This window comes from Cupressus sempervirens, chromosome 10, assembly GCF_028749045.1.
Source record: "Cupressus sempervirens isolate cs-2001-9-10 chromosome 10, ASM2874904v1, whole genome shotgun sequence".
NCBI lineage: Eukaryota > Viridiplantae > Streptophyta > Pinopsida > Cupressales > Cupressaceae > Cupressus > Cupressus sempervirens.
In genome coordinates this window covers 600,536,286-600,551,265 of record NC_143127.1, presented here as the reverse complement: position 1 = coordinate 600,551,265, position 14,980 = coordinate 600,536,286, and the positions used below count along the sequence as shown (strand labels likewise).

General features: G+C 37.1%; 1 protein-coding gene across 1 annotated transcript in view; it reads right to left on the bottom strand.

Annotated features, from left to right (window-relative positions):
* The window catches only part of LOC149535292 (uncharacterized), a 144,366-nt gene that overhangs the window by 49,821 nt on the left and 79,565 nt on the right, over positions 1-14,980 (bottom strand). The window contains exon 3 of the mRNA XM_089807814.1: positions 11,985-12,053. Coding sequence (XP_089663940.1) covers positions 11,985-12,053 — 69 coding nt within the window. The remainder of the gene's footprint in view (positions 1-11,984; positions 12,054-14,980) is intronic.

The following is a 14,980-nucleotide window of genomic DNA, read 5'->3' as shown; positions in this document are numbered from 1 at the left end:
TCCCAGAATAGCATCATATCCTTTTCTTTTCAATGGAATGACTACGAAATCCAATAAAAATGGTTGTGTTCCAATAGTTACCTGTTGCGCCCTTAAGGTTCCCAACGGTTTGATCCCGTGCTGGTCCACCGTCAACAACTGGAATGTAGGTGGCCAAAGCATCAGCTTTCCCAACTTCTTCCAAGTATCCTCCGGCAAGACATTCACGTCAGACCCTCCGTCAACAATTATGTCTATCAAAACATTTCCCAAGATCCCCATCTCGATGACCGCCAGATGTCTTCCCGTCATGAGCGCCAGAAGCATTGGGTCTGTTGCCGTCGTTGGACTACTGTCCCTTCCTGTGTCCTATGTTGCTTTCGGAAATGGTGTATGATTCAAAATGGCCATCCGTAACTGGGGCATTGTGAGGTCACTTATCTTGACCGATATCTCCATTTGTAAGATCTGTCATACAATGTTTTGTTCTGCGAAGTTCCTTGCCAAGGTGTCGGTGATGTCCTTCAATTGAGATGTCCATGCCGACGATGCCTTTCCAATTTCCGCCTGTGCTTCCCCCAATTTTCTTTTTTCCTCCGCCGACAATTTTGCTTGCCTCCGCGTAATTGCCAAAACCTCCTCTTCATCCGTGCTGACAGTGATCAAGTTTACTCCAAACTTTGGGCACTTGGCATCTTCATGGTCGCCGGGTCCGCACCATCTGCATAATAATTTCGGTGTGTTTGCCGATGTACAATCCCGCGCAAAATGACCCCACAAATTACATGCTCGGCATTGAACGATCGGCCGTCCGTTTGCATCATACTGGGTTCGACTTCGGCTCCCATTATTATTGTTATTGTTCGCATTGTTGTTATTTTGCCCTCTGTTATTATTTTTGTACCCTCCTAATGTGGCACCTGCGCTATTCGTATTTCCGCTACTGGCCGACGGGAAAGCCTCCAATGTAAGAAGCACCTACGGAGATCCTCTTGTCTTCATGTTAAAGGGGCACTCTTTTGTCAAATGGCCCATGATCTAACAAATGTCACAAAATTGGTTCTTTGGACACGATCCTTTAATATGACCATCAGTCTTACACTCCGTGCACCACAGCTCACTGCCTTTTGGCTCCTTCTGCATGTTTTTAAACTCCATCATGCAGATCATGTCCTTCTGTAGGGCACGAACCTTCTTACTGTTGCCTTCATCGTTGCTGCTATCACCTCCGGCAGGTTCGTCGTCATCCGAATTAGATGAGCTAGTCTTCGTCTTCTTCTTTGTCTTCAGCTCACTTTCGAGGTCCAATGCTCTGTTATAAGCTTTCGTATATGACTACGGTAGCACAAATTCCATTTTCATCCGCAACTTCAAGTGTAGGCCTTCCATGAACCATCTTTTCTGAAGTCTGTCCACTAGCTTACTTTCCATTTTGTTTATCAAGTCTTTTAATTTCCTAGTATAAACGCAGATGGTTTCGTTCTTCCGCTGCTTAGTATTGAAGATCTCTGCTACAATTTCATTATCATCCCACAACAGTTTAAATTCTGCCAGAAACTCCTTTTTAATGTTATCCCAATTGTTTAGCTTTTGTGGATTTGTATTAGTAAACCAATCAATTGCTACGCCCCGACCTCATCCAGTCGTCTTCATCAGTTATCCCATTTGCCTTCCAGATCGTTTCACATGTTTTCCAATGTCAAATGGGATCGGCCGTACCATCGCCATTGAACTTCGGCAATTTTTCTTTTGGTCCCGCTATCACAATTGATTTCTGTAAACAGGCGTTGCTCGGTCTTGCAACACTGCCGCTCTTCACTCCCACACCGGCGGTCTGCACTCCCACATCGACAGTCTGTACCCCCACACCAGCGGACTGGTCTCCCACACCGGCAGACTGCACTCCCACATCGTCAGACTCAACAGCTACGAACCTTGGTGAAGAAGGGTGTTCTGAAGTTGTCCCCTGCGGAAGTATATCCCAGACGAAGAGTTCACTCCACGCTCTTGCTCCGTCGACACTTCGAGCCGTGCGAGTCGATGCTCTTCCGTTTGGATTCTCTTCCCTCGGCGAACACAAATTCAAAAACTCCTCCCGTGCTTCTTCCACCAATTCCACCCGCTGCCAAGTTTCCTCCAACCAGTCTTCCGTGCTCTGGTTTCCATCGGCAATCTTCTGGAATCTCCTTCGACGTTCGGCTTGTTGTGCCAAAATTAAATTTTCTTGCGCAGTACAAATTCCATCTTTTCCCTTGACCTTATTTCAATCCTTGCTAAGCTGATTTGGCATTAATCTTCATTCCTCCCACCTTCTAGGTTCATAAGGCAACGGCGCCAAATGTTTACCGCATAGATTAATTAAGAAATGCACACAGATAATGAACAGAAGAACTCTTTAGATTTTTCGCATATGCCAACAGATTATATAACTGGTGATAAGATAAGATCCATGATGATTTACAATGATCCCAGACGAGATATAAATACCATCCACCAAACCTTCTCGAAGGAGTCCATCGGCCACAAACATTATGTCCGCTACAAACTATTTACCCGTCGGCTACAGAATACAGAAACACCGACGACAATTAGCCCGTCGGCTACAGAAACACCGCCGACAATTACTCCATCGGCTACAGAAACACTGACGACAATCCAGTTGGCAGACAATTTCTACCTACGACAAGCGTGAAACCCAATCCACCACCCCTCCTCCTCCATAGCATAACTCTCCAAATACTTCCTCCTCTATAAACAATGGAGGTTGCTCCTGTATTGTTCAATCACTATAAAGATCTATATCATCTAAATCAAGTGGACCGGTTACTACTTTATCTTCCTTCCTTGTGCACAATTGAAGACTATATTATACATAGACAAGGTCATTGAGGCATTTTTGGTTTAACTTGTTTCTCTTCATCTAGCGGACAGCCTTAGATAAGCTCCAATTGAATGAGCTACAAGGCTAGCATAAGATTTTGAGGGCAAATTTTTTGAGATGGGGGGTATTTGCACCCCAACTTTGCCACTGAGCATCTATAAAATAAAATATTGAGAAGTTAGAAAGCAAAGAGAAAAGAGACAACATAATTTATGGATTGGTGGAGCTGATTGTTCCACCTCCTATCAATAATTTCTCAAACGGGATCAAATTTGCATCTATACCCCTTGTTATTTTTTAAAGACTTCTTGGCCCTCTCCATGGCCTCGTAAAGATTACCCCATTGGGGGTTTGATCCCCATCTACCATGCACAAAACTCCAACTAGGAACTCAAACAACTAGAATTGAGAAACACAAATTAGTAAATTACAAAAAGATTAATTGAGACTTAAATCAAGAATAATTAAAATTTCAAGTTTTGAAGTTACCTCCACAATCTCTGTAGTCTTTTGTGCAATGTGGGTGTCAGAGACTATGGTCGCGACAGTCTCTTCCGCAACCTTCTTTGGATAAGGTGAGTCTAGCAATGCTTGACTCACAAACATTTTCTTTAAAGAAGTCAATGCACCAATAATGCTTTCCAACATCAAGAAGATCGTTGCAAACCTTGTGACACCATATCTCACCAAATCTATCCCATGAGTGTGCTCTCTCATCAAAGGTAGAACCCAAGGTGATTGTAGATATATTTTGTGATCTGCTTTCCATCTTCTACAAGTGGAATCACACAATCAAGTCTTCCTATGTCCTCCAAAAGAACATCAAGGACATGCGTTGCGCAAGGTGTACAAAAAAGAGTGGGGTGCCTATCTTCGAGAATTCTACCTACTACCACATGTGTTGCATTATCTATGATGATTTGCACCACATTTTGTACTTTTACCTCCATGACAATGTTCTCCAACATTAATGCCAGTGTTGATACATTTTTCACCCTGTTGGAAGCATCAACCAATTTCATGAACACCACCTTGTCCTTGCAAGCATCCAAAAAATTAATAATGGTGGTTTTTTTCCATCTATCCAACCATCAAAAAGTATGGTGTAGCCATATTTTGTCCATTATTTTCTCTGTTCCTCCACCACCAATCTTGCCCTATCAATTGCATTTATGAGTGCCACCTACAAAAACAAAGTGACATTAAGTCTTAGTACACGATTTTTATTTAATAAACAAGAGAAAGAATTAATATTTTAAAATGAAATCAAGTGGACTATTTGCTAACCCTCCACCCAAATCCTTGCGAAAAGGAGCCTTGTATCCTTTTCCTAAAACTATCATTGCAGTCACCAAATTTAGCCAATAGGGACTCTCATTTACATTCAATGGGATGTTGTTGAAATACCTAAAATCAGCACAAGTGATGTTTGTTTTCTCATGTGCCTCCTTGTTCCATCTAGTGGCCTCTAATGATGATTGTGCTCCAGGTGTGTTCTCGGGCACAAAATAACTGTCTATTGGTTGTGTACCTGATGGTGACGAAGAAACAAGCACTCTACTAGAGGAAGTAGAAAAGATAAAAGAGGAGGGCTCAATTTGTGTATGTGTAGGCCACGATGAGAGCCCACTGTGCTCTCAAGTGTTGCTACTTTTTCAATGTCCATTGGAGCACCTTGAGATTCAGCTATGGCTACCATCATAGCTAATTTTGCTCTCTCCCTTTACAACTCATTTTCTTCCCTAGCTACAAGAATGTCATTAACATATCTTTTTATCTCTTATGTAGTTTTATCACATTTCATAGTATCATGTTTGTTAATGTCTATAAGGTGATATTTGAGGGAGTTTATGCCTCCATGAATTGCTCTCACATTTTATGCAAATCACTTGCCCATGCTCTAGTCCTTCATAGGCATACCTCCATGTCTTATCTCTAGCACCTTTCGGAGAAGTGCCTATAAATCCAGAAGGGATTTGTGTTAGCGGCCACTCATTCCCTGGATCTGCCATGCTAATTTAATGGTTAAATGTCGACCTACACAGAGAAAGTGAATAGACAAAATTAATATTTGAGTTAAATAATTAAACAACCTATCTAAATTAGTTTCAGTATTTTTAGAAATCATCCAAAGTTACAAAAAAAATTTAAAAACTAGGGATTGATTCAAAAACATTTGTAACTACTTAGGAACAATTTTGTATTCAACTAAATGCAACAAAAAGTAAATAGAAAGTTCCAAAATAACATGGAAACAAAATTGAAAAACCTTCCTAAGAGTGTGTTTTCTCTTCAAAAACCGTTTGAATTTGCTTGAAACTGCTTCTAATCGATTGCAATTACCTACCAAGGGCTTGGAAGCCTATTTTTACCTCACACTACAAACATAAGAAAACACGTCATTAAAATGAATCTATTTCTGTTGTCTTTTTGCTTTATGCAGTTGTGTCTTAACACAACCAAGTAATTGGTACGGACTCACCAAATTTTCCAAGAAAACTCAGGAAAAACTCAATGAGTTTTCTAGGCAATTTTAAGTCGGGATTACTCATGGTTTCAAGACTCGGCGACTACTCTGCAAGAAATCCAACTATGCAAAATAGCATAAAATCGCCCTCTCCCTCCAAAAGATTATGTGGGAGGCTGGATAATTTGACATTAATTGGTCAATTTCTAATCATACTTCTCTCTTTCCCGAATTGGGAATGGGGCCATAAATGTTGATAAATAAGAACTACAAGTTGTTATTGAGAGATTTTACAATACCACTTTGCCAATTGGGAGCAGCAACAATGGGTTCAAAGTTTACTGCATTTTTTTTTCCCACAGGATTGTTATTCCTCCAAAAGCATCATCTGCTAAACAACTTCAATTTGCCAAGACCCAAGTTTCTTCACATAGCTTGAAATTCCCTCTATATTCAATTTTGTTAATTTGCAGCAATATAATGTTTGTTTCTGTTGCCATACATCCGCACTTCACCAAGCGCTTTTTGTTAGGTGCATTTAGACCCTTAACATTCCATGTCAAAATTTGCATTTCTCTTGAGGAAGGGGGTTCCCTTTCCCTTATACAGAAAGGTTGTGATCTCCATTTGCCCATCTGCCTCCGGATCTGTAATGTCCCATTTTTTAGCATTCATAGCATGATGTTGTCGTTAGCCTATTTCCCCATGGTCCTGTAGGCTAACCAGGACATTAAAGGGACTTAGAGGCCATTTGGCCTAGATAGTTTCAGTTGCAGGTCTTTCTAAGGGGTTTTGAGGCAACTTTGGGCATACTTACTATTTATAGTAAGTCATCTTGGATATGGTCGAACATCCAGTGGCAGCGGTATGTTGATGGTAATTGTTTAAAATCGACAAGACTTGTTTATCATTGATAAGATTTGTTATGCATTGATAAAGCTATTTTATAAAGTTAAATTTAAATATTTAACTTTATTAATGCATAGACTATAGTTTGTGGGAAATATTTAAATTAAAAGAGTCCCTTTTTATTTTATAACACATTGGAGACATAAGTTACATAAAGGGAGTTATCTTTTATCCCACATTGAGAAAACGAAAGATGGAGCTCTTGTCAGAACACTATAAAAGAAATGGAAGAGCTTCTTTTTAGCATGCTTGGAAATATCAAAAAAATTGGGGAATTTTCTGGAGATTATGTCTCAATAGTTTGAAGGACGAAATCCCTTCAAGCTGGAAATCTTGACACCATTGAAAGATATGGTCTTGAGATTCAACATAGTAGCAATCCGAAAAAGCAGATACGAAAAAGCAGTCCGAAAAAGCGGAATCGAAAAAGCAGGCTGAAAAAGCGGGTACGAAAAAGCAGTCCGAAAAAAGCGGAACCGAAAAAGCAGTTCGAAAAAAGCAAAGCAGAAGGGGCAGCATTGAAGGAAATTATTACAGCCATCTACAACCAGGTTCTTTTGGTAGTATTGCTTTATAGGGTGTTATAAGCTTTCAGCTGTAAGTGCGCATTGTACCAGCATTATCATTTTGTAATCCATGTAAATGCCAAAGTCTTGGCCATATTTCATGAGCATTGTATTTTTTCATTTCAATTAAGAAGATAATAGTTGCTGGTGTCATTTAAGCAATTTAATATCATTATTTATCAACTAGTTAGTTTGCATACCAACTGTTTGTAAAAATGCCAGTTGGCTGTAGGTGTTCATTTCTCATGCTTAGATCATATATATGCACTGAATATTGTCAAAATTAGTAGCACACTCATGTTAGGTCATTGCGTAGTCCATTGTAGTCTTCTAGCACAAGATTCTCATTGATGCAAATTGAAAAAAAAGTCAATTGAAGCTAGCTGAAATACTATATCAGTCATACGTCCCTTGCATGTGAATTGTTTGATGAAATTCCTTGAGCTTTCATCAGCATTTTTTGAGGGCAGATTTGAAGAGGGTTATTACAGTGGTATCAGAGCTTGCTTGCAAAGTGTTTGACGAAATGTCAAACAACTGAAGTATAAAGATTTTTGGTGTTTGAAGAAGTTATAACCTATTGGGGTTATCACAGGATCCTTCATTTGTAACTTTGAAAAAGACTAACTCTTTTATTGGCAATTTTTTTCTCACAATTTAAAGTTCTTTTATTTGATATATCTTGCCATACCAAGCTCTGTGATAGTCAATTCTTTATAGGGAGAGCTTTCAAACTTACACGGCCTTCGTATTGATCTATTCACCCTTGCAGTATCTTAACTTTGTCCATCGTTATGCATGTCCATTAGACGAAGTCTATAGTCCTTCTAGTGGTTGCAGATCGGATTAATTACCTTCGATGGAATGACCAGCGCTCATCTCCTAAGATCTGTTGGTGTGAATGTTTTGTTTCCTTCTTTCTCAGCACTGCTGTCCCTTTTGCTAGTTTCTTTAGAACCCTTTCATCCCTCCTTTGATTTGTGTTCATCGAATACTTAAAACCTTTTTCTTTCGTTGACTATTTGTTCGATCCTCTACCCGATGACATCCTATCTTCCACGTCTACCACCATTTTACTGTCATGGATAATCCTACAGCTTTCCCTTTCGCTTCCTCACAATAGTTGTTATTGATATCAAAATTATCATTATGATGCGTCTTGATCTAAAAACTTGACCTCGCAAGAAGCTAATTAAATCTTCTTGTGATTTAAATAAAGAAGTCATAATTATAAGATTATTCAATTGCGAGATTTTTCATTCAGCGTAAGCTACATCTACTGTGAAAAAGCTCAAGGAAAGAAAGATCAATCCTCGTATTAGAATTTGAGAAGATGTGATGTCCGTGATATATATTATAAATAATAAAACTTTCAAAAAAAAGACAAGACTACTAGTAAAAAACTTGCTAGTGATAGAAACAAAGAGGAATCTAGTCTCCAAAATAAGCTTAGTGAAGCAGAGTTAGAACTGCAAAAACAGGGAGATGATCCTTTACTGGAGCAATTTCTAGGTTCTGTCAAGCACCAACTTAGAGTTTTGCAAAGAGTCAAGATTCAAGGTCAAAGAATTTGAGCTAAGATGAACTAGTTCAAAGATGGGGATATAGGTTCAAGATATTTTTTCAATATTATAAAAGCTAAACAAAGGAGAGAATTGATTAAGGAAATCCAGGTTGAGGAAGGTAATACTAAAGACCCTATTCTGATTAAAGATGCTTTCTATAGTTTCTACTCTAAACTTTTTTCATCTGAATTTGGACAAGAACGGCAGGAGGCCCTAAAAGGTTGCATAAACATTATTCCAGAGAAATTCAATGCTTTGGATAGAGATAACCTTAATAAACATATCTCACTGGATGAAATTATTGATGTCATTATGCCCATGAAGAATGAGAAATCACCATGGTTAGATGGACTCACAACTGAGTTTTACAAAGAAAATATTGAGTGGATAGGTGAGGAGCTGCTGATTTTCTATAAGATGCTAGTGAATTTGATTCTTTGGTTAGTAAAGTCAACAGAGATGTTATCAAGTTGCTTCCTAAAAATGGAGATAAATCTCGGGTTAAAAATCGGAGACCTATAACTCTTCTTACTCGTCTTACAAAATTATTGCCGAAGTCTTAGCTAGAAGAATTGCATTTATCCTGAAGAACTTTGTTTCAGTTACACAAACTGGATTCATTAAGGGCAGATATATTTTAGAAAATCCGATTACAAGTTGGGGAGGTATGCATTGGGCAAAAGCAAATGGTTAAGATGTGGCTATGGTTTTGTTAGATTTTGAAAAAGCATACAACAGGGTTGAATGGCCCTTTATCATTGGCATGCTAAAGGCATTTGGGTTCCCACCATATTTTTGTAGATGGATAGAGATCCTCTTTAAAGACTCCTCTACAGTGATTGATGTGAATGGAGAATTGTCTAAGCCTATCATTCTACAAAGATCTATTAGGCAGGGGTGTCCCATTCCCCCCTCATTGTTTGTGATTGCTGCTGATGCTCTATTTTATATTCTCAGAGATAACAGTTTTGGTAATCCTATTAAAGGTATTTCTCTCCCTAATTCAGAAACCTTGATTAATGGCCAATATGCTGATGACACAACATTTTTTCTTGAGCTCTCAGAGGAGAATTTCTCTAGAGCCATTGATAGGCTCATTTTTTTCTGCTTGGCTTCAGGTGCCAAGATTGCTCCTCAAAAATCTTTTGTCCTTGGTTGGTCTGATTCTCTGCCTAGATGGCTGAACAATATGGGCTGGAAATGGGCTGGTCCCAAAACTATTGTAAGATATTTGGGTATTCCTTTTGCAATTGAACCCTCTATCTCTGATATGTGGGACTGGATTTGTGGTAAGATTAATAGAAAGCACATCAAATGGCAAACTCATTCCCTCTCTCTTGCAGGAAGAGTTCAGGTTGTTCAGAAAGTACTATCTTCTCATCATCTTTACTTTGCTTCCACATGGCTGTTTGCTAAGTATTAGAATAATATGCTTGAAAAAATTCTAAGGGACTCCTTATGGTTTGATGATATGGGCTCTAAGAGTAGACATTGTGTTAAGTGGGAATGGTGTTGCTTACCTAGACATCTTGGGGGTCTTGGCTTGAGAGATATCAAAGCCCATGGAGTTGCTTTGCCTTCTAAGTGGATCTATAAAGCATTATGGGGAGATGAAACTTGGAAGGTTCTTGTTAGAAATAATATTGAAAAATTTGTTGTTAAAAAAGAGAAACAATGGTCAAATATACCTCTATAGGATATCATTATGGGAGACTTCAAACTTAAGATCTTTGGTTCTAAGGTATTCAATTCCTTCCAAAATGCTTGGTCTCAAGTGAGGGAATATATCTCTTTAAGGAATGTTGTAGGTGGCCCTCCTAATTATATTGTTGTTGATAGATCTATTTGGTGGGGACTGTATTTGAATAGTAAGCCACTGGCTTTAACCCAAAGTTGTTCTGCAAAAAAATGGGAAAAGATGGGCATTTCTACTATCAGTGATTTGAATGTCAATAATCAGCTTGCATCATAGGATGAGATTTCTTCCAAATTTAACATTCCTATCTCTCAAAAGAAAACTTTTACCCTGCTTTGCAAAGTGATTAATAGAGACAGAATGGGTAAAATCATGAATTGTGAAGATTATAACAGAATTGTTAAGTGCGATGATGGTACTCTTTTTAAAGACTCCTCTACAAAACAATTATATGGAATGCTTAAGAATGACCACTCTAATCTCAGACGGGTGTCCCAATGTTGGGGGCTTGAGTGTCCCTTTTCTAACTGACATTACTTCTTTTTTTTTTTTTTTGGAAAGGTCCTTGTGAGAAAAAAATTGTACATTTTGGATGGCTTCTTTTCCTAAAAAAACTTGCAGTCGGGTCTATGCTTTCTTCCATTAATGTTGAACCTGTTATTTGTGGTCCATGTGATAAAACTAAAAGTTTTTAACATTTATATTTTGAATGCATCTATGTCAAGAAAGTCTGGTCCATTTATCTTGTTTTCCCATTGATTGGAATAAAAAGCTTGGGCTGTCATGGAGTGAGATTCTTGCAGGTTATGTTGAGTCTTTTGATTCCTATCAAAATAGATTTTGGTTTGTGCTAACTGGTGAAATTCTATGGTTTCTTTGGAAAGACAGGAATAAAGAGTTATTCAACTCATCAGAAGATGCCCTACTGAGTTTAATCTTAAACTCATCCATTTTTACATAATGTCACAGGTCTCTATGTCTTTGGAGATCCCTAAAAGAAGATTCATGAAGCTGATATACGAAGGATCCATGCTGATTTATAAGGATGATGTGAAAGCTGCCAGTTATATTAACCAGTACCAGAGTTTTCTCACACAAGAAGAGATAGATGACCTTAGCAAACTAATGAAGAAGTGTCATCTTGACTCAGACAACAGAAGAGGGGAATCCAGTCATCAATACCAGAAAATGGCTTACCAGAATAGACTCATTAATCCAGGGAATGCAAGTATTAATGTTGGCTCTACAGACTGCCCAACACAAGGTGGCTGGAATTAAGGAAAACTAACTCATGCAGTGTGTATTTGTGATGGATATAAATACCGTTTTTGTAATCCTAAAACTAATGTTTTAGAATCTTTCATCTAGGCCTGATATGCAACTAGTTTTCTCTCTTATAGTCTCCTCCCCCACTATTTGTAATTGTTTATATATGTGGGAGAGCTGGATTTCTCTTTTCTTGCCTTCTCTCTGGGCTTTCTATCTTTGTTCCTTCTGCCTAAACTTTTTTAATATAAAAAAAAAAGACAAAACTGCTTAAAACAAGACTAAAGCATGAGAAAAATCACATATATAAGTCAGGAGAAGAAACTACAAGAAAAGCAGTTGAGACCTGCTGAATAAATAAATCCGAAATTGAAAATAAGTTCAGAAGAAGATTACAAGAAAAATCCTAACTGAAAATCTGCTAGCAATTTTGGTTGCAGTCAATTTTTTATGAAATCAAAAAGAAGTTGGGCAGATAATCACAATAAAAATCCTAGCAGAAATCTGTTAAAAGTTTTGGCACATCGGTTTATACATATTAAGTTCAGACTTCAACACGAGACCAAACATGTAATTTAAGTCATGCATTAAAATGGTTATGTGATGTTGTATTAATATTGAATCTCCTGTTAGGCAGAAAATTCCAAAAGATTACCTGATGGTCAGTTCTTGTACTATCAAAAGAAGCTTCTATGCGATGCTGCAACCTCTGCAATTTTCTCTCCTGCAAACAAATTATAATTCATTTATAAACTCAAAATCTCATATTTATTTAAACTACAGTATGGCATGAACAGCATAATTGAAAAATAAGAATAAAGAGGAAGCAATTAACTATCAGCAGTTCTAGTCTCATTGCACTGAAAACATATTTCTGCCCTATAACCTTAAAGATCAAATGGAAGATTAAAAAGAATCAATAAAAGCCTCAAATTTTTCTTTAAATGACAGTAGCAGCAACATAGATTCGCAAGCTTGGTTCTAAGAAAGGAAGATATAGGTTGAAGGATGAATTGTTTTGTAAATGCAAAGACAATATAGTTCCAAAAACCAGTCCACAATACAGCCTCACCTTCTAAGTTTTAAGAGAGTTTTATCCCTATATCTCTAGCACTTCAAAAAAATTGATATGCACCGATCAAAACCCCAATGTGATTAAAAAATTACATTATACCATAGTAGCATCTTATTCATACATCATTGAAATAGTGTGGTACAAGTGTAAATGGAATTCGATTAACCATGTTTGAAAGAACAAAAATCAATAAAAACTCAGTATCTAAAAAATGAAGATCATATTTCTAAAAATAGAGAAATTTATGATTTTTTTAATTTCATGTTAAATATAATATTTAGAGATTAAAAATAATGTAATATCTCCTTTTTGGCGCTTAGCCAATTGGTGGACATTTAGCCATTTTCCAAGTCTTCTAGAGGTTAATTGGTTGGTTAGGGAGAACTCCAATGTTCATGGAGAAACATTTGATCAATCTTGCAGAGAGAATGTTCTTGGCCTGGATCCCCTTGATGCTTTAGGAATCAATTTTTAATCTTTTGTGTGCTCCCCGAACTTCTAGGAGGAACAAACTATTTATAGAAAGTTGCCTAATTGCCTCTAATCATTGTCCCTAGTCTTCAATATCACTTATGTATGATCAAAATCACAACACCACATCATTTGGGTGCTCTCCACAACTTATTATTGAATTATTTAATTAATATTTCACTTAAATTGTCTAATATCGGAGATATTAAAGAGAGAGTTGTTCAAAAAAAAATTATAATGGATATAACCCTGGAAAAGTGACTTTAATCATGATAAAACATTATTATTCCTCAAAGAGGTGAAAAGTGACTTGAACCATGCATGATGGGCTTTAATGTGACTTGTTAAAGAGTATGAATGATCTATGCTAGCTGCTCACAGTGATAACTGTTATCTGTATTACAATAATATCTCCTGAGTTATATTCTATTTCTATTTTAATGGTCACTTCTAGATTGTAAATATCTTGTATAATAGGTTTTTCCTATTATTTGTATATTTCTTTTTAGAAACATCTCAATTATAAACTCTATAAGATCAATTTGTTCTTTCATAATTAATCATCCAATATTTTACCAAACCATTTGTCTAATATGGTATCAGAGCTAAGTTTTTTTTTTAAATCGAAAAAAAATTATAATTTCATTTTGAAATTATCTGAGTATTAAAATTTTCAAAATTATTTTTCTATGGGACTTTCAAATTTGTTTTTGAGAAATTTGTTTAGTTTTATCTATTTGTTCTACAAACCCGACTAGGGTTTTCATTGACCCACTTCTGCCTTTTTTCTGTGGGTCGAAGGAACCTGTTGTAACATCATCTTTTTAAATCATGGACATCGTTTTTGCACAAAAACAAATCTGTACACAGTCGTTTTTGGGTTGTTTCTTGGCTCAATCGGGGTTTTTCATTGTTTCTTCGCCTCCAAAAGTCATTCGTGTTTCTTTTAATTGTGTCTAGACTGAGGACGCCATTGTTTGTAGATCGCTTCGTGCTTGTTACTACCCATATATTTATCTCTGCAACCTGTTTTTCTTTGTCAATTTCCAAAAAATTTTGGTTGTCTATGACAGGTTTGTGCTTGTTACGCCATTTTCCTATGCTACAAATGCATTTTTTAGGGAAAAATGTCTTTGTTTGTGAACTTCTTTGCGTCAACAACCATTCTACTTCTGCTTTCACTGTTTTTTACAGCAAACTACCATTTTTTTAAGCTTTTTTCAGCCGGCTAGCGTTTTGATCAAAACGCTCGTGTTTTTACCAAATTCGCAATCTAATTCCAGTCTTGGTTGGGTTTCTCAAGATCTCAACTGGGTTGCTTTCAAATTTTTTTGGGTGTCTCATTTTTCATGCCTCAAATTTTGTGTCAGACAGAATTTTATTTCATTTATTGATTCTTGATGGGTTTTTTGAGACCTCAACTAGGTTGTCAAAAAAAATTGGGTGTTTCAATTTTTGTGCCTCAAATTTTGTGTCAGTAGTTTCACATTGATATTTGTCTTGAAAAATAAGAAATGGCATCTTTGACCAGCATTCTATTGGAAGGCGGTCAAAAATTCAATGGCAAGAAGTACAATACCGGGAAGCAGTGCATGATGACAATTTTTGAGCACAAGTGTCTTGATAAAATTATGTTAGGCATGACCAAACGTCCCAAGGAAGCAGGCACAAAGCAGGATAAATTTGATGAGCAAAATTGAGAAGTTCTCATGTTCATCAAACTTTCTGGCAGTGATATGATTAGCTCCCCTAAGTTCCTTAGAGTCTAACTACTGCAAAATGTTGGAGCCATCTAAAAGGTTTGCGTGAAGCCTCCGACAAAAGTCATGCATTCTTTTTGAAGAACATACTTTTCTCGATCATGGTGGATGATCAAGTTTCTCTAGAAAGCATCTCAATAAAATCAAAGGTATGCATGATCAGTTGAAAGCCATAGGACACAAAATGGAAGAAGACATGGTGGCAATCACTTTGAAGAGTCTCCCATCTTCCTATGAGCACTTTGTTGAAACTCTCAACATTGCTTCTAATCATTCTGATATTTTTTTTCCGATCTCTATATAATGGTTCTATAACAAGATCTCTAGAAACAACAATTTGGCACT